Source organism: Macaca fascicularis, chromosome 2 (assembly GCF_037993035.2).
Source record: "Macaca fascicularis isolate 582-1 chromosome 2, T2T-MFA8v1.1".
Taxonomy (NCBI): Eukaryota; Metazoa; Chordata; class Mammalia; order Primates; family Cercopithecidae; genus Macaca; species Macaca fascicularis.
The window spans coordinates 100935570-100956400 of NC_088376.1; the positions used below are offsets into that span (position 1 = coordinate 100935570).

The 20831-nt window shown below is 39.0% G+C and overlaps 1 protein-coding gene across 1 annotated transcript in view; it reads right to left on the reverse strand.

Annotated features, from left to right (window-relative positions):
- The window catches only part of SCN11A (sodium voltage-gated channel alpha subunit 11), a 108415-nt gene that overhangs the window by 26210 nt on the left and 61374 nt on the right, over positions 1–20831 (reverse strand). Inside the window, exons 16-20 of the mRNA XM_065540367.1 lie at positions 13625–13738; positions 12805–12919; positions 10748–10902; positions 7468–7641; positions 146–247 (exon numbers count right to left, since the gene is read on the reverse strand). Of these exons, the coding sequence (XP_065396439.1) occupies positions 146–247; positions 7468–7641; positions 10748–10902; positions 12805–12919; positions 13625–13738 (660 nt within the window). The remainder of the gene's footprint in view (positions 1–145; positions 248–7467; positions 7642–10747; positions 10903–12804; positions 12920–13624; positions 13739–20831) is intronic.

Here is a 20831-nt window from a genome sequence, read left to right on the forward strand (position 1 = left end):
CTCTCAAATTCTAAGCAGTGGGCAGGCTGGGAAATAACCCAGGGAAAGCTTGGCAATTTAAGGAAATCTCAGCCCAGAAAGAACTGTTGGTCTTTCCACCTTTCCCTGTTAACTGAACTTCCACCCACTCCTCTGCAGAATGTACCTTCATTCCTTCAAACTGGGACAGCGCACGAAGAGGCCTCAGTGCTCGCAGAGTTCGGAAGGACTTCAATTCCTTTAAGTTAATGAGGGTGGTCACAGAGACCTGATGGGAAGAGAAGCCACAGGTAATGCACCTGACTTGGTGTCCAGCTCAAAAGTCCATTTTTCTCCTTATCTACCAAAGCTACAGTCCATAAAGGTGGGGACAATGCACTCACATTATTTGTTTAGTGAAAGACAAAGAAAATCTCAGAAAGTGTTGTGAATTAAAGGAAACCAAAGAGATATAACAATCATATGTAATATGGGGTCCTGAATTGAATCCTGGATTGGAGTGGGGGCAGGAGGTGGATGCATAGAGGGAATTAACCATAAAGAATCTTGTTATGGCAGTCAATTGAAATAAATATATTTATTTATTTATTTATTTATTTATTTATTTATTTTTTTTTTGAGATGGAATCTCGCTCTGTCGCCCAGGCTGGAGTGCAGCTGCGCGATCTCGGCTCACTGCAAGCTCCGCCTCCCAGTTTAACGCCATTCTCCTGCCTCAGCCTGTAGCTGGGACTACAGGTGCCCGCCACCATGCCCAGTTAATTTTTTTGTGTTTTTTAGTAGAGACGGGGTTTCACCACGTTAGCCAGGATGGTCTCGATCTCCTGACCTCATGATCCACCCACCTCGGCCTCCCAAAGTGCTGGGATTACATGTGTGAGCCACCGCGCCCAGCCAGTCAATTGAACTTTATTATGACAGTCAATTGCCCTAAAAAAGCTCTTTATGGTGAATTTGAAAAATTTGAAAATGGACGTGGATTTTAATTCAATCAATGTTAAATTTCCTAACTTTGATCACTGTATTGTAATCATGTGAGACATTGTCCTTGTTAGGAAATATACATTGACATGTTTAGCGGTAACAGGTTTGATGCTTGCAACTTAATCTCAAGCAGTTCAGGGGGGAAAAAAAGAGAAAAAATGACAAAGCAGATGGGTGACAATAATTGGTGAACCTGAAGAAAGAATATGTGGATTTCATTATGCTATTTCTTGCAACATTTTTCTTAGTTTGAAATGATATCAAAATAAAAAGTTACATGGAAAAAAATAATTATTTGCTAATAGTTCCCCTAACCCAAATCACTCCTTATTGGGGAATTAAATGCTATTTTCTCTCCCAATACACTTCTCCTCTATAGGACAGAATTGAGTATTAGAAAGCTCTGTTAAGTATACCAAATTAAATCTTAACAATATTTACAGATGCTCAGTAGAGGACAATTCCAGAAGGCATTGGCTTTCATATGAGGAATTAGGATTTGCTTCTGTTATCACAATGGAATCAATGCTGAGCTTGAGTTGAGGCTGCTTGCTGCAGATCTTCAGCCATTCTTATTATGGAGAGTTTTCAGAGGCTCAACTTGGAAGAAGAGTTGCTCAGCTGGATAGAAAGTGAATCAGGCTAGTCCTGACTAAGCTGATGTCAGAGTTCACTATTAACTAAAAACATTCCTCACAAATCTTGCCAACCTCATTGTAGCAGTGAAGAGAAATTGAGTTAATATGACAGAATATTAAGATTTTGAAATTTATAATCAATTTATAGTGTATTTATAATGTTTTTAATGGGCTTTTTGTTTACAATGGCACCACTTTTAGAGAGTTATTTAAGTAGCTTTCGCGTAAATACTCCATTTGTTCCTAGCCAGATGAAAACAGATGGCAAAGTTTAGCAATTCTTCTGTTTTACCAAATCATTGTCATAGTTGGTGAGAAGATATGTTCCTACAGGGACCTTACACACCTCTTTACCTGAAATCTCACCCCAGTTTCTGTTCCATCAGACTTGCAGGTATCAGTGAGACACAGAGAAGCACCCATATTCTTTCCCATCCTACTGTACTCACTCTTCAAGTGAGAATTCATCTACTAGTTTTATCTTATTTTTTAAATCTAACTTGCATTTATCACTCTGCACTGTTTTTGAAATCATCATATTGATTATATTCTCATGGTTTGCTCCTTGTAACTATTGAGGAATAGTACAGCATATAAATCTTCATATTTTATGGATCCACTCCTCCTTGGTGAATACCTAGGTTATTTCCATTTCTTTGCTATTAGGCAAAACAGTACACTGGACAGTATTATGCACAACTGTACACTGGACAGATGTGTGCATTTTTCTTGGGTACATAGGCAAGAGTTCTCCTTGGATCTATAACAAGTGATATTTGTGGATTGTGAGTTGGGTCATTTGTGATTTTTACTTAACAGTGCAAAATGTTCCCTACAGTGGCTGTACCAATTAAATTATTAGCAGTGGTTTGAGATCGCATTTTCCTGTATCCTTCTAAATATCGATGTTATCCAACTTTAAAATTTTTGCCATGGCTGGGCACAGTGGCTCAAGCCTGTAATCCCAGCACTTTGGGAGGCCGAGGCAGGAGGATAGCTTGAGCTCAGGAGTCTGAGACCATCCTGGGCAACATGGTAAAACCCGTCTCCACAAAAATTACAAAAATTAGCTGGGCATGGTGGTAGGCGCCTGCAGTCCCACCTATTTAGGAGGCTGAGGCAAGAGGATCAATTGAGCCTGGGAGGCAGAGGTTGCCACTGCACTCCAGCCTGGGTGACAGAGTGAGACCATGTTTCAAAACAATATATTTTGTTTTCCAATCAAATGAGTAAAAAGAGGCCTCTCATTTTAATATGCACTTCTATGCTAACTGGTGATAGAACTAGTGTATATTTCATCATACATTTATTCCTTTTGTGAACTGGCTGTTTGTATACTTATCCCATTCTTACTTTGGGTTGTTTTTTTCCTGTGAATCTGTAGGAAATTTTTATATGTTGTGAATAATAATGATCTGTTGTGGCAAATACTGTCTCTCAGGCTCTAGTTGGTTTTTAACTGTAATTAGAGTATTGTTGAATACAAAAATAAAAGTTTTACTACATTTTGATGTAGTTGAATTGTGTATCTTCTTGTGATTTATACTTTTCTAATAAAAATTATGATGGCAATTTTATATAATCTTGATTGACAATAAATATTATAGAATTGTTCACATACGTTCTCTCATTTAATCTGTACAACAATATCCCAAGCTAAGCAGCATTTTGCAACATATACCATATTATAGGTGAGAAAACCTGAAGCTAAGTGGATCAGCAACTTGTTTCAGGTCATACAGCTGATAAGTGGTGAATTTCAGATCCACACCACAGTCTGCATGCTGTCAAGGCTAATAATAATAATAGTAAACCACATGTGTTGAGTTCTTTATCTGCGATTTATAAAGATATACAATTGTAATATTATTTTCTTCTTATTTGATTAATTTCTGTTCTATTCATTTTATTATCAATATTATGTTTGTCTCACTAAATAAGTTTGCAAGCTTTCCCTTTTTTGTCTATTCTTTGTAACAATTTGAATAAGATGAGATTAATTGCTCCTTGTAAGTTTGGTGAAACTTACCTGCAAAACCATCTGGGTCTTGTGATTATATGATTGTATACATAGAAAACCCTAAAGAGTCATTCAAAAAGCTTCTAGAACTGGCAAATGAATTCAGCAAAGTTTCAGGTTACATAATCAATGTACAAAAATCAGTAGCACTGTGATACACCAATAGTGACCAAGCTCAGAAACAAGTCAAGAACTCAACCCATTTTACAATAGCTGAAAATAAAACAAAATAAAATAAAATAAAACACTTAAGAATATACCTAACCAAGGAGGTGAAAGACCTCTACAAAGAAAACTACAAAAATACTTAGGAATATACCCAACCAAGGAGGTAAAAGACCTCTACAAAGAAAACTACAAAACACTGCTGAAAGAAATCATGAATGACACAAACAAATGAAAACACATCTCATGTTCATGGATGGGTAGAATCAACATTGTGAAAAATGACCCTACTACCAAAAGCAATCTACAAATTCAATGCAATTCCCATCAAAATACCACTATCATTCTTCCCAGAACTAGAAAAAACAATCTTAAAATTTACATGGAACCAAAAAAGAGCCTGCATACCCAAAGCAAGACTCACCAAAAAGAGCAAGTCTGGAGGTATCACATTATCAGACTTCAAACTATACTATAGGGCCAAAGGTACCAAAACAGCATGGTACTGGTATAAAAATAGGCACACAGACCAATTGAACAGAATAAAGAACCCAGAAATAAAGCTAAATACCTACAGCCAACTGACCTTCAACAAAGCAAACAAAAACATAAATTGGGAAAAGAGCACCCTATTCAATAAATGGTGCTGGGATAACTGGTTAGCTATAGGTAAGAGAATGAAACTGGATCCTCATCTCTCACCTTATAGAAAAATCAACTCAAGATGGATCAGACCTGAAACCATACAAATTCTAGAAGATAACATGGGAAAAACTCTTCTAGACATTGGCTTAGGCAAAGTCTTCATGACCAAGAACCCAAAAGCAAATGCAACAGAAACAAAGATGAATAGATGGAACTTAAACTAAAAAGCTCCTGCACAGCAAAAGAAACAATCAGCACAGTAAACAGACATCCACAGAGTGGGTGAAAATCTTTGCAATCTATACATCTGACAAAGGACTAATACCCAGAATCTACAAAGAACTCAATCAAATCAGCAAGTAAAAAAACAAATAATCCTATCCAAAAGTGGGCAAAGGACATGAATAGACAACTCTCAAAAGAAGATTTACAAATGGCCAACAAACATAGGAAAAAATGTTCAACCTCACTGATTATCAGGGAAATACAAATCATAACCACAATGCAATACCACCTTACTCCTGCAAGGATGGCCCTAATCAAAAATTATAGATGTTGGAGTGGATGTGGTGAAAAGAGAACACTTCTACAATGCTGGTGGGAATGTAAACTAGTACAACCACTATAGAAAACAATGTGAAGATTTCTTAAAGAACTAAAAATAGATCTGTCATTTGATCCAGTAATCCCACTATTGTGTAACTACCCAGAAGAAAACAAATCATTATATGAAAAAGACACTTGCACACTCGTTTATAGCAGGCACGATTCACAACTGCAAAAATATTGATCGGCCCAAATGCCTATCAATCAAATCGTGGATAAAGAAAATGTGATATATATATATGGTATATATATAGTATATGCCATATATATACACATACACCATGGAATACTACTTAGCCATAAAAAGAACCAAAATAATGGAATTCACAGCAACCTGGATGGAATTGGAGACTATTATTCTAAGTGAAGTAACTCAGGAATGGAAAACCAAACATTGTATGTTCTCACTCATAAGAGGTACCTAAGTTAAGAGGACACAAAGGCGTAAGAATAATACAATGGACTTTGGGGACTCAGGGGAAAGAAGGGTGTGAGGGATAAAAGACTACATTGAGTACAGTGTACACTGATCAGGCGATGGGGCACCAAAATCTCAGAAATCACCACTAAATAAGTTATTCATGTAACCAAACACCAGCTGTTCCCTGAAAACCTATTGAAATATAATAAATAAATAAATAAATAAACAAACCCACCCACCCATCTGGGCCTGGTACCTTTTGACAGTGTGGCTTTGGACTACTGTTTTGATATCGTTAATGGCGATCCTAGATTTCTAGTGAAACTATCACTAGTTTTCTATTTTGTATTCAGTCAGTTTGGGCAATTTATAGTCCACATCCTCATTTTTACCTGTGAGAAAATTACTGTCAAAAGAGGGGAAGTGTTTCGCTTAAGGTCACACAAAAGGAGGGTAGACCAATTAGCTTTAGGACCCAGGCTCCTAAGTGTAGGGCTTGTATCCAGTAAAACACAGGTCCCTATAATTGAGATACCAATCTTCTGTTTATCACATAGTTTATAGGGTTTTCTTTTTACTATAATCTACTAAGATAATAGGTACAGAATTATTTGTTCTCTAGAAATTAACAGGACTGACAAACGTGGATGTTTTTATTCTCATCTTTGAATCCTGTTGTAGCTTCTATGGCATTGATGCCTTTCTAAAATGCCTGAACCACAATGAGCTTCTCTTTCCTTGCCTCTGAGCTTCTGGTTTTCTTGTTTGCAATGTGGTAGATGTCATGTAATACTGATGAACTCAGGATATTGATGTCCACATTAAATGAACACATAGTCTGTTTGTGCTAACCAGCAACATTATGGTTCTCCAGTGGGGTTTGCTGACCACATGGTTTATGCTCATGCATTTGTCTTATCTACTTCCTTGCACAGCAGGGACAAAGTTTAACTAATTTTATCATGATGGAAAGAAGGTAATGTTAAAATCAAGGGCCCTGGAGTGAGACTTACTAGGTTCCACCACTTTTAATTATTTAAAGGTATTACATAATCACATGTATCCTGAAAATGCGTCCATCTACTATATATCAGTAAACATAAAATTAATCTTAAAAAGAGGATGTAATGTTAAATCAAGAGTTTTGGAGTGAGGCTTACTAGGTTTGTATCTCACCACCACTTCTAGCTGGGCAATCTTGAACATGTTTCTTAGCCTCTCTATGACTTACTTTCTTTCTCTGAATATACAAAAATAGTAGTACCTGCCACAGAGTGGCTATGATAACTAAAAGACACAAGGCATTTGGAACATATGGAAGAGTACTTGATACAGAGAAAGCACTCAATAAATGTGATCCACTAATACTATTATTAGCTTTTGTGTCATATAGCTAGACATGTGAATTCCAATTTCACCACTTATCAGCTCTATGACCTGAAACAAACTGCTAATCCTCTGAGCTTCAGGTTTCCTTGTATACAGTGTGGGAGGCGTCACACGATGCTGCTTAACTCAGAACATTGTCATGCATATTAAATGAGAGACTGTATGTGAACAATCCTCTTTTGTTGCTTGACAATTAAGATGGATATTAGCCTAGTCTATTGGCTGCTGACCAGCTTTGAGAAGTCTTGAAAAGAAATACACAGTTGGAAGAAGAAAAAATCGAGGATACTGAAAGTTATTCTAGGTACATATCATACATAAACAGTGCTTATGCAGAGAAGTGAATGAATCATGGGAAAGGAAAAAACCTTTCCCATCATGGGAAAGGTTGGAGTGGTGAGCATATAAAGTGCAGTGTATGAGGAGTGAGACCTAGAAAAGGCTCAACGGCTGATAGACAAATGACAACTACTTCCAAGTACTGCGAAGAGGCAATGATAATAAGAAAAACTATTTTAGACAGACATCCCACATGAGGCACACAGGAAAAGCAGCCCCCATATGATCCCTGCCTTAACCACTACCCCAGCCTGTGTGGGACACAGAGATGGTAAACTTACAATCACAATGATGAAATCAAGGCAGCACCAGGCACTGGTGAAATACTTTCCAAATCCAAAGGCTACCCATTTTAGTACCATCTCCAGGATAAAAACATATGTAAAAATAATGTCAGTACAATTTAGTAATTCTTGGATTTTGGGTCGGTCCTTAAGGTAAACATCTTCAAATATCTGAAACGAAAAAGCATAGCCATAGGCCAGACTGAATATTTGCAAAGAACTCCTTGGTAACTTTGCTTTTTGTTTTTCTTCCTTATGTGAATAAAAACGGGTATCTCTCTTGGTAATGAGGTTTTGCTCAAAAGATATTAAGGCTAAACTTTTCCAATGGAATCCATTCCTTGAGTAAGTAAAAATGGAAGAAGGAAAATCCTCTTTCTTCTGTTGTCATAATAGTTTCTCAACTTCTTATTACTGGTCCCCTGAATATTAAAACTTCTTCCCAATGGATCACATTATTTCCTGGGCTTCCTCATACTTTCAACTGCTGCCAAATATGTCTTGTCAACATTCCCAGGACCACCCAGTGGCACAGACCATCTCTCATCCTCCCAATTGCCTTGGTGAATTAATTCAGTGTCTCTTTGTTGCTTATAACATGAAGTCCAAGTGCTTTAGCCCACCCTCTAAATCCTGCCAACCCTGATGCCCCTCATCTCCCCCTACAAACAGCCTCATCCATTTACCTTACCATTCCCTACAAATAGTGTCATTTCATATGTGTGCCATGACACACAAAATTTGGAACACTCTGGGCTAAAGCTCCCAGTGTAAATTACTTTGAGTATTGAACATTGTTATGTGTAACTATGAAAAAATAAATTCTGGCTTTCAGAGCAACCCTTTTTAATGCTACATCCAAACACTTCCCTCACCCAAAGTGTATGTGATTCTACAGGGTCTATATAACTAGGGTATAAGCTGTCCTTTTGGCCTTTACAGAGTTACTGAGAATGAAAGAAAGGAAGAAGGCCTGTTACTAAAGCTGCCCATGAAATTTACGCCAACATTGAAGGCAGGAAGGAAATCACCTTTCCTCTTGGGGACTAGGGTAAGCCCACAGCCCCAAAGTCCTGGGGTGAAAAAAAGAATGCAAAAGAGTGAAACAGTCTCACTTCCAATTGCCAAGTGGGTTTTTGGCTGGAGAAGGCCCTCTATCTCATCCTCTGCTCTTTCGGCTCTTCTTTGGCTTTAAGATTTCAGCCTAGCTGATATTTTCTACAGGAAACTGTCCTGTTCCAGCAGGATTGGGTTAGGTTCCCATCCTACATGCTCCCATGTCACCCACTGCTTCCCTGAGTAGGCCACTTAATTGCTCTATCTATCTTGATCTATACTTTCTGGTCTATAATCGCTCCAGCTATCTTTCCTACTAGACTTCAAGCTCCTGGAGGTCAGGGACTTTGTTTGTTTGCCTCTTGAGGATAAACAAATCTGAATGGTATTAGGTGCTCATTTCCTCCCTTATTTGGGAAGCTTAACGGTAAGATGGTTCAGCAGACCTGAGTAGTTAGCTCAATGGATGAGCAGGCTTATATCTGCAACTGTGCTTCAGAGGCTTCCACATTATATCTAGGCCGTTTTCTGACACAGGAAGCTCTTATTATTACATAGTTGCCTAGACCAGAGTTTCTCAAACTCTAATGGACCCCAAATCACCTAGGGAACTTGTTATAATGGACTGCTTGTTACAATGTAATAATCTACATTTCTAACAAGCTTCCAGGTGATTCTGATGCTGCTGATAGATATATATAGTGGCAAACGACTTGATGTCTCTTGTTCTCATTGTCTACAAATACGTACAGAGAAATACGGGCTGGGTCCTTCTCCTGGCACCCTCTGCATCGTGTATTCAGCTTTGTTCTGCCCAGCCTGCACCTGCCTTTCTGAAGGCAGGTAAAAACTGGGGCTGTGTGCCCTCTGCTACATTTCTGATCATAAATTTTCTTTTTATGGCACCATGGGGCATTTTTGCTGTGGCCTTTTAGCAACATCACTGCTTTCCCACTGCCTATCATAAGTATCATTTGTGGAATAAATACAAAAAACCCTACCACTTGAATAAGAGTAGACAGCCAGTCAAAATGTAGTCACCGGCAAGTGTACAGGTAACACTAGACCCAAGATTAACAATAAAAATTGATCAAGGGAATCCTCTGGGATGGTTTTAGAGAAATCTGCTTTTCTGTCTGAAGAATAATTTACACTGTAATAAGTAGACAAACGGAGATGTATGTTGATCACAATCCCTGGTGGCCTCTGGTATGTATTCCTCTCTTTTCACCTAGAGATCACACAAGTGTAAAACACTCATCAGAAGCTATGGGGTGTAGGAGCAAGATACTTCCTTGCCTTTTCCACTTGCTAATGACTCACTGTGAAATGTTCTGTCACTCTTAGTAGGGGAGAACCCAAGACTCCTGGGTTTAGTAATATGGAACCAAACTCTCATAACAAACTCATAACTGTTTGTTATGTCAAACAGTAAGAGAGTTTGGTTCCATATTATTTAGCTCCACATTACTGTATAATCATTTTAAGTGAATATACATGATAGAAAAAAGCAGAAAATAGAAAAGGAGAGGGAGAAATATGCAGATGATAAGAGAAAAGATACTATCCCCCTAGCAGAGAGGGGAAAGGGAGACAAGAAGGACCAGAAGGTGTGAAGAGAGAGCATAAAGGAGTGGATGGCTTTATGGCTATGGAAGCTGATGGGTTCAGAGTTATTTCTAAACTTCATTGGGACTCATACCACACTTTCATCATGCATATAAAGCAACATCTCCTTGTCCTTTCTTTCAAGGGATCATGAATGACAGAAAACACCAAGGCAACTTATTATATCCTAATCTGGTCCCTGTAACTCCCTCCTATAATATTTTACCTTTCAGAAAACAGCACTTTGGTTTACAGTAAGAGGGAGAGTAAAAGCATTGCTGTCTAGAGGAGGAACTATGGAGGATATAGTGAAAATGTCTAGAAATCCCCCAAAATTGAGAGGTAGATGATCAAGGACCAGACTCTAGTGGCCACTTTAAAGTGCTGGTTTTAGTTACTCTTCCACACAGACGAAGCATCTTTGCTTGGGGATATCCCAGTTGAGCATGACTTCAGAAGTTGTGCAAAACCCTGCCCACTGCGGGAACCAGCAGCACCAGAGACCACTTCTGCCTGGTCTCCCATATTCACAGTCCCATGAGAAGCCAAGTAAGAGTGCAGCTTCCCCAGCTGCCCTGATGCCCAATGTCTCCACAAGACCATGATGATTTACCAGTGCCCCACTGCTCAGCAGAATCACAAAGATAATAAAGCTCTCAAACCAGCTGTGTTTCACTATTTGGTAGCAGGTTTTCCGCAGGTTCCACCAAATGACCCAGTGAGGCTTTCTCTTGTCCATGCTACAGCATGGAAAGCAGCAACCAAAGCCTGAAAGGAATTAACGGTAGGCACTATCATTAGTGTCTGTAATAAATTGCATTAAAATGCAACTTTTCACCCCCTCCTGTGTTCATATCCCTTGCCACGTGACCTGCAGTTGCTCCCATTAAAGAAGTACAGCATCTTTTTCTAACCGCTTAAATCTGGTCCCAGCCATGTGACTTGCTTTGGCCAATAGAGTAGAATGGAAGTCACACCGTGCCAGTTCTGAGCCCAGGTCTTGAAAAGCCTTGCATGTTTCCATTTGCTCTCTTGTGTCATCTCCATAAAAAAAGGCATATTCAGGCTACCCCATTGGGTCTGGAAGGAGGCTGATAGACATGTGGAGCAGAGCCATGTTGCCCTGTTGAGCCCAGACTAGATAACACTTGCATGAATGAAGCCAGCCAAGATCAGCAGAATCCTGCAGGCACATGTTTATTATTTTATGCCACTGAGGTTTTGTGGTTGTTTGTTATGCAGTAATTTTTTTTGGTAATCATAAAGAGATCATGTCTGGAGGACTCCAGGGAATTAGGTAGAATGGTCACAGGCTTTGCGAACCTCTCAGGTCATACACGAAAGAATTTCATCAAATGTCGAGATGTTTACAAAGAGCTGAGCATTTGTTCTCAACACACACAGGCCTTCAGCATAGACCACATTGCCCTTTCCACCTTTTCTCCTCCTCCCCTTATACAAATTCTGCTGATCCTTACTTCATGATGATTATAACATTTTGCTCCTTTCCTCATCTTCTTAAACCACTATGGGCTCTCTTCACTCTGCCTCTTTTCTTCTTCCAAGAATGTCAGTAGGTTCATCTTCCTAAAATACTACACTTTTTTCCTGGCTTTTATCCCACTCCTCCCTTCTTTGATAAAATCACCCTTCTTTCTCATCTCCACTGTTGACATCATATGCACACCTCAAGGGCCAGTGCAAATGTAAATCAGGAGAACTGCAATCTACTGGAAATCCTTAATCCAACTCCTGTCCAGCTTTGGAGCTGTTAAACAACCTGGAATGTGACTTTGAAATCTGTTATCTGTGTTCTTTCTGGACCCAATTTAGTCCTAATCTGATAGATAATTTTTTAGATTCATTCATTAATTTGTTGTCACTTATATATTCATTGACATTTGTTGAACCCATTTCTGGGCCGGCTTCTATTCTTACACAAGAGATACAATGCTGATGAAGTCACTGCCTTTGTTTTTAAGGACCCCATGGGGGAAACCAGTGCAAATAAGTTCACTACAATGAATATAAGAAATAGTAAAAGCCATAGGAAAAAGCCACTACATCCACTCAAGGAATTAGGAAAGGCTGCATTTATTGATTGCTTATTTTTGTTCCAGATGCTCTTCTAAGTGATTTATACTAACTCATTTAATACTCACAGCAGCTCTTTGCTTTGGGTACTATTATTACCCTCATTTTAGAAATAAAGCACAGAGAGGTTAACTAAATTGAACAAGTCGCACAGTTCATAAGTGGCGAGGCCAAAATTTGAGCTCAGGCAGTCTTGCTCCTAAGCTAAAGATCCTGACTACAATGTCTGAACTCTTTTCTTGGTCTTTCACCTCAAATATACACTGACATTGAATGCCCTGGGAACCACAAAAAGTGGCAGACATATTGACCCAGTGGGCTTTCTAAGAAAGTTTTCTAGAGTGTTTACCTGGCATGTTGGGCCATGTGAGAGGAGCCCAATTAAAGCAAGAATTTCCTGAAATCTTCTCTGCCTAGACCTGACAATCGCCCCAAGAATCTATGGGTGCCCTCTCATTGCTTTTGTCTCCAATAGAAGTAGAAAGATGCTGTCTACTAAAACCACAGAGCCTCAGAGAAGAACAGAAACCCCATCCAAAGATTATGTGAACTGGATGCAGAAATACTGCCACTTACCTTTGGGCAAACATCTCTCTGGTTGCTTTTCGGGAACCATCTCAGGTAACAATCCAAAGCCATCCTGAAGATCAATGGTGCTACATTCTGATAGTATACTGGTAACATCAGACTTCTGCACATCAGAAAAAAAGGAATGGGGAGCCATTTACTAAGACCTTCTTTCACCATGGTAGTATGGAGTTTCTCACTGTCTGATTTTTTAAGGATGAAATGAACTAGACAAAGGTTTCTAGGATGAGGTGTGTCAAGAACCACCCCTCCTGCTGGGCTCTTCTCTAAGTGCTATGAGCAGTCTGATTTCAGAAGAGAACTCTCTAGCTCATCTCTATGGCTGAGGAATGGCAAGGCATATGCAGATATAGTACCTCTACTTTTTCTCCCTATGGATCATAACCCTGATATGCTGCCTAAGCGATAAGACGACTACTTCACTGAGACTGTAATTTTCCACTGTCTCACCTACTGGAATAATAGGCCTAGACCAGAAGTTCTTATTTCCTTGGCCCTCCAGGAGATATTTTGGCAGTGTCTAGGACATTTTTCATTTTCTTAACTGGGGGATGCTACTGGCACTGAATGCATAGAGGCCAAGGATATGGATAAACATCTTATAATCCACAGAAAAGCTCACCGCAACAAATAATTGTCCTGCTTCAAATGTCATAGAAGTAAAGTTGAGAAACTTGGCCTAGACTTTTGCTCAAAACTCGATTCTTGCAATTTTCTCTGCATTAACTGTGCCATTTTTCCATAATAGCTATCCTGGAGAAGGTGTGTGGATGAGCCACAAGCTCCTCTGACATCCTAGGAAAATTACCTTTCGGGGATCCTGTATGGTCAGATGAGGCTCATCTTCAGGGAACATGTCAATTTCCACATTTTGAACTCCCTGGCTGGTGGGCTTCTTGTTCTCCTGATGGAGCTCATAGGCCTAACACAGAGAGCCCAGGATAGAATTAATATTCCTCCTGGACATGTCACTTAAGATGAAAGAAGTTTGAATGCTATTTCGTTTTCTCTTCGTCATGAGAATAAGCCTTTGACATTATTACTCTTTTTTCTCTTTAAAAACTGCTCCTGGAAAAACTCAACATAATTCTGGGAAAACTACTAGAGGAAACAGATATTGAACTTGTTGCAAAGATACATAATCAAAACAGTATGGTTCTGATACAAAACTCCACAAGTAATTCATAAATAAAACTTATGTGGGGATTTAATATAATTTATATGGGGATTTAATATATTTTAAACATACCCTTTCAATTCAATGACTAAATGATAAATTATTTAATAAATGGTACACAATTCCATTATACAGTAAAAATAAAATATATAATCATATGATATTCTGATGTAAAAATAAATGGGTAAGCATTTTAAAAGGAAAATTTGAAAAATAACTTGCTATCATGTGGGGTACAGAGTTTCCTTAGCAAAATAGGAAACTAAAAGGCATAAAGAAAAATAATATATCACTACATAAAACTGAAAAATAAATTTGGTCTGATGACCTACAGGGATATCTAAGAAGAATGTGTAAAGTCATGTAACCGAGCAGCTTGGCAGCTGAGCCTCAAACCGTGTTTTAAACTTTTTTTTCTTTTTTCCCTCTTCCTGTTCCTCTTTCTCCTCCAAGTCAAAGATACAACTTTGAGACAAACTGCCTACGTGTTACCTCTTATCTTGAAATACAGCCTCGGAATGCGCTGTGAACCTCCACTGCCTTTCCTTTCCCATACTATATTCCCATACCTTATGCACATTTATTTACCTAAATGCTTTCTAACCACACACCATGCTCTTTTATGTGATCATTAATTTTCTTAGAAGCTTCAAGAGTCAGATCCTGATAGGGACCAGACACCTCTAGAATTCTCTAACAAGATTACTTCAAGAATGGAACCTATCCCCGGCTGTAGACTGACTACAAGATTGACTGCAACTAATGTGTAACCTGGCAGGATCCATGATCCATGATGGTGCCAGCCCCTTCACCAAATGGGACAACAATTCAAGAAGGGCCACTGGAGCAAGTCACACCACTGAGCACCCCCTCATCCCCCCTTGCCTCTTCTCTATCTCAAATGCTTTATTTAAAAACCCCCGCACTCCTTCCACAAATTGAAGAGTAGAATGAGTCTCTGCTCTTCCCCTTGCTGGCACAGATAGTAAGGGAATATTGCTCTTATCATAATTTGTTATTATTTCAAATTCTTTTCATAAGCAGCTAGCAGCCAGACCCTTTTGCAGGTTACAGTTACATCTTGGGTGAATGTTTTACACTAACATCTATGTGAAGACTCCTGCAACTGTGACATTATAAGGTAATGATTCAGAAACATTTCTCCACTCATGTAATAGCATATGTAAAAATACACACACATACTAATGTGTCCAGAATTGGTGGGTTCTGGGTCTTGCTGCCTTCAAGAATGAAGCTGTAGACCCTCACAGTGAGTGTTACAGTTCTTAAACATGGCATGTCCGGAGTTTGTTCCTTCAGATCTTCAGATGTGTCTGAAAATGTGTCCAGAATTTCTCTCTTCTGGTGGGTTTGTGGTGTCCCTGGCCTCAGAGGTGAAGGTGCAGACCTTCGCAGTGAGTGTTACAGCTCTTAAAAACGACGAGGACCCAAAGAGTGACCATCAGCAAGATTTATCACTAAGAGCAATAGCACAAACCTTCAATAGCATGTAAGTGGACCAGCAGGTTGCTGCTGCAAGTTTGGGCAGCCTACCTTTATTCCCTTATCTGACCCCACCCACATCCTGCTGATTGGTCCATTTTACAGAGAGCTGATTGGTCCATTTTACTGAGAGTTGATTGGTCCATTTTGACAGAGCGCTGATTGGTGCATTTACAAACCTTTAGCTAGACACAGAGCGCATATTGGTGCATTTACAATCCTTTAACTAGACCCAAAAGTTCTCCAAGTCCCCTACCCAATTAGCTAGACACAGAGCGCTGATTGGTGCATTTACAAACCTTGAACTAGACACAGAGTGCTGATTGGTGCATTAACAATCCTTTAGCTAGACAGAGAAGTTTTCCAAGTCCCCACCCAACCCAGAAGCCCAGCCTGCTTCACCTTTCAATGGCACTCAGGGTGGGACTTTGTGGCACCTAGCCTGGGTACTCCAGCAGCCCAGAGGGAGCTCAGCCCAGAGGGAGCTCATCCCTCCATCAAGCCCAGCAGGGGTCCACCGTGCGGAGATTCAGGCCCCACTGAGCCTGCACCTGCACCCACCCAGAACTCACACTGGCCTGCCAGTGCCAAGCGCATCCTGGGTTCCCGCCCACGACTCTCTCTCCAAACCTCCCGGCAAACAGAGGGAGCCGGCTCCAGACATGGCCAGCCCAGAGAGGGGCTCCCACAGTGCAGCAGCAGACCGTAGGGCTCCTCAAGTGCAGCCAGAGTGGACTCCGAAGCTGAGGAGGTGCTGAGAGTGAGCAAGGGCTACTAGCATTGTCACCTCACTAATATAGCCACAAATATACCTCACAAGCATATGCATACAAAAAGGGGTAACCTGTCTATGGACTAGACACAGAAACGAAATATAAAGTAGTAAAAATTTAAATAAGATAGCAGGTAATGGTGTCTAAAAGTACCCTAAGACGAGGAAGGGAACCAGAGCTATATTTAAGACTTGAAACTATGGGCTGAGGTAAAGTTCTTGCACTTAAGAAAAAAAGCCAAAAAAAAAAAAAAAAAAATGCTGTAGCAAATGCTTATAATTACAATTGTACAAAGCTGCATACCTAGTGAGACAGGAAGAAGTACAACCTCAGAAATAGGACCTGGGCAAAGGTACCCACTGGTTCAGTGACTTGATCTGCAATATGACTTGTATCACTATTAGACCACAATCCAAAGTTGGCAATATAAGACATGGATCTGAAATGGATGCCACAGAAGGATTTATTACAGACAATCATAGAACTTAGACTGCAAAGAGAATGACAGATCCTCCCACTAAAGATGAGCTTTTAAGCTAACATTCCAAAATGTATGAGGAAACAAACATAAAATCAGTAGACTTCCTAAAATTAACAACAAGGAGGTGAATTCACTTGAGAAAAAGATGAAAGTAACATAATAATCGGAAAATGTCTTTAAATGAATACATTTATAATTTAATAAAGAAGTCACATAGAGTTTCACTTCTGTGGATGATAGCATGAGAATCTCTGTGAACGTTCTCCCTAGGGAAATAAGTGTAAGTGGTGAAAACTGTTTTAAAAATAATTTGAAGTCTCTGGAAATTATTCTGAGAGTGTACAGCAAATGAAGAAACATTCATTCAAGAAAATCTACTAAAATTCAGTAAGAATGGTAGAAATTGATGACACTGAAGCCATGATCTGATGTCTCCCCCAGGCCCTTCCAGCAAGTTTTATGGAGGCTCCACTTTAGACAGAGGTGGCCAAAAAGATAGGGTTTCCTCTACCCTAGCTCCCAATCAAGGAATGTGGTGATGGGTGCACCAAAATCTCACAAATCATTGCTAAAGAACATTCAAATCCTAGCACTCCACCTCTAAGAAGCTCAATGAAACCCCAAGTAGAAATATCCATGTAACCAAAAACCACTTATTCCCCAAAAACTATTGAAATCAAATTTTTTTATGAAATTGAAAAAAAAAGACATTGAGCCTTTTGAATGGAAAGGCACATCAATGATATCTGCATAAAAGGAAAATCTTTTTAAATGCTTTTATTTAAAAAAATACTTCCTACATGTTAAATTACCTATTGCAGGCCAGGCACAGTGGCTCATGCCTGTAATTCTACCACTTTGGGAGGCTGAGGTGGGTGGATCATCTGGGGTCAGGAGTTCAAGACCAGGCTGGCCAACATGGTGAAACCCCATCTCTACTAAAAATACAAAATTAGCCAGGCATGGTGGCACACTCCTGTAATCCCAGCTACTTGGGAGGCTGAGGCAGTAGAATAACTTGAACTCGGCAAGCAGAGGTTGCAGTGAGATGAGATTGTGCCATTGCACTGCAGCCTGGGTGGCAAGAGCAAAACTCTGCCTCAAAAAAAAATTACTTATTGCATATTTATTTTATCTTAGTGCAAGGCCTGTCACATGGTGGTCATTCAATGCATTTGAAATAAAGAAATGCTGTTATCATCAAAAATAATCCCATTTTCCAATACATAAATGATTACAACACCATGAAATGTCTACCAATAAAAATGTATGAGTTATGGGAAAAAAAAAAAAAAAAAAAGAAGCAGCAGCAGCTTCAGGCCACCAGCATTTCTTATCTCTTCCAATTCTGAGTTAAGGCCTCTAAATTTCTGGTGAGTGTGGCCAAAATGTCGGCTCCCTTTTTCCATCTAGCCCTCCACTCATAGGGCAGAGACTTTATCCCAGAAGCGGCAGCCCAAGAATACTAGAATCACCCTCATTCCAGCTTACTTGTAGGGCGAAAGCTCTGGGGGTGGGGAGGATTAAGGAAGAAGGAAACTGAGAAGTTGAGAGGCTACTGCCCCTGCCCAAGTGCCTGGAATTGTGCCTAAGAGATTTTGCCCAGAGTGGGAGGCAATTCATAAGAAAAAAGAGCTTTGAAGTTCTCCATAGAACTGGCTTTATTTGAAACAAAGTGGTGTGGGGAAGTAAAAGTCTAAAAGTGCTCTTGAAAACAATGGGTATTTTGTTGGTAAGCAAATAAGAAGAGACTGGTAGCTCTCCTTCAATAAAGGCAACAAACTAAAATATAGGTTAGGAAGCTCAGCACAAGGAACTATGAAAAGAAACAGCTAAGGAGAGTCCCCCTGGGGTCAAAGCAAATCTCAAAGACTGCGCTTAAAAGCTATCACTTCCAGAATTTAATTGAATCAGACAGTTGAGCAATTTATGCCCCATGGCATTGTCAAGGAAAATAGAGCAATTATCTAGCAATTAGTTGAGCCTAAAATCAAAATATAATACCAAAAGAGGCAGACAGCTTAACAGAGAGATCACAGGAGACAGTCAAAGATAGCCTTGCTGAAACAACAGTCATCCTAGACTGACTGTGTGCACATCCAGGGACGTACTGTCCTAGGAGTGACACCAAAGGTTTCACATTGTGTGTGAATGGAGGGGGATGGGTTGGAGAGGGAGTAGACTCCACTAAAATAGTCTAGTGAGATTACCATTTAATAAAGAAGCCCCAGAGAGGAGAAAAGTGAATCAGTTATAGAGTTTCCACAATATGTTACTTAAAATGTCCAATACAAAAAATTATGAAATGTGCAAAAAACAAGAAAGCATGACCCATACAGGGGAAAACAATCAGTAATAGAAACTGCACTTGAAAGGGTCAAGATGTCAGAGCTAAAAGATAAAGAATGCAAAGAAGCCATTATAAATATATTTAAAGAATTAAAAGGTACAATGCTTAAGGAAATAAAACATACTATGACAAGGTACAATCAAATGCAAAATATCAATAGAAATTATATTTTAAACAGAGCCAAATACAAACTGTGGAGTTGAAAAGTATCATAACTGAAATGAAAAAGTCACTAGAGAGACCAACAGTACATTTGAAGAAAGAACCAGTGAATTTAAAGATGAATCAATGGAGACTGTGCAATCTAAAGAGCACAGAGAAAACAAAAGAAAGAAAAATAAAAAGAGCCTCAGAGAAATGTGGTGCACCATTAAGCACACAGACCAGAAGGGAAACAGAGAAAAATGAACAGAAAAAATACTTAAATAAATAATGGCTGAAGACTCCTCAAAATTGATTGAAAACATTAATCTACACGTCTTAGTCCAATTTATGCTGCTATAATAGAATTCCTGAAATTAGTAATTTATAAAGAACAGAGATGTATTTCCTACAGTTCTAGAGGCTAGGAAGACCAAGATCAGCAGGCCAGCATCTTGTGAAGGACTTCTTGCTGCATCATAACATGGCAGAAGGCATCACAAGGCAAGAAAGTGAAAGAAGGGAAGGGGGCCAAACTCAGTCTTTTATTAGGAACCCACTTCCACAGTAACTAAACCACTCCCACAATAACAGCATTAATCCATTCATGAGACCAGAGCCCTCATAATCTAATCACCTATTAAAGGTCTTACCTCTCAACATTGTTACTTTGGGAATTAATTCTCCAACACATAAACTTTAGAGGACACATTGAAATCCTAGCACTCCACATCTAAGAAGCTCAATGAAACCCCAAGTAGAAAAAACACAAAGAGATCCACACCTAGACACATCATAGTAAAAGTGCTGAAACACAAAGAAAAGAGAAAATCTTAGTAGCAAGAGAAAAGTGGTTCATCATGTACAAGGTGACATTGATAAAATTAACATTGACATTGCATTAGAAATAATGGAAGCCAAAGGCAGTGATATGATATATTCAAAGTGCTGAAAGAAAAAACAACAGTGAACCAAGATTTTTATATCCAGTGAGGCTGTCTTTCAAAAATGAAGATGAAATAATCGTGTTTCCAGATAAATACAGAGAATTCTTTGGTAGTTGCCCTACCTTATAAAGAATACTAAAGGATATCTTCCAGACTAAAAACAAGTAACGCTAAATGGTAATACAGCACCCCCAACACACACACACAAATATAGTAAAAAATATATATTTCTTTTCCTTTCTTCTTTTAGCTGATTTCAAAAGCAATTGTGTAAAACATTATGTTTAAAATTGTGTTGCTGGATATGTAACATAGAAATAAAAAAATATATTTGCTAATAAAAGCACAAAGGATATGGGTGGGAGCAAAGTTGCATTGGAGTAAGAAAATCACACCTGCAGGTAACTCACATTCACAGGAACAAATGAAGAGAGCCAAAAGTAACTAAGAAGATTATTAAAGTAAATCTTATAAATATACACTTTTTTTTTTTATTTTCTCAGCTCCTTTAGTAGACATCTAGTTATATTAAGCAATAATAAAAAAATGTTGCTTGGGTTTTAACATGTATGAATATAATATGTAGAATTAAAAACAATACAAAAAGAGGAGAGAGGAAATAGAGCTATATATGAGTAATATT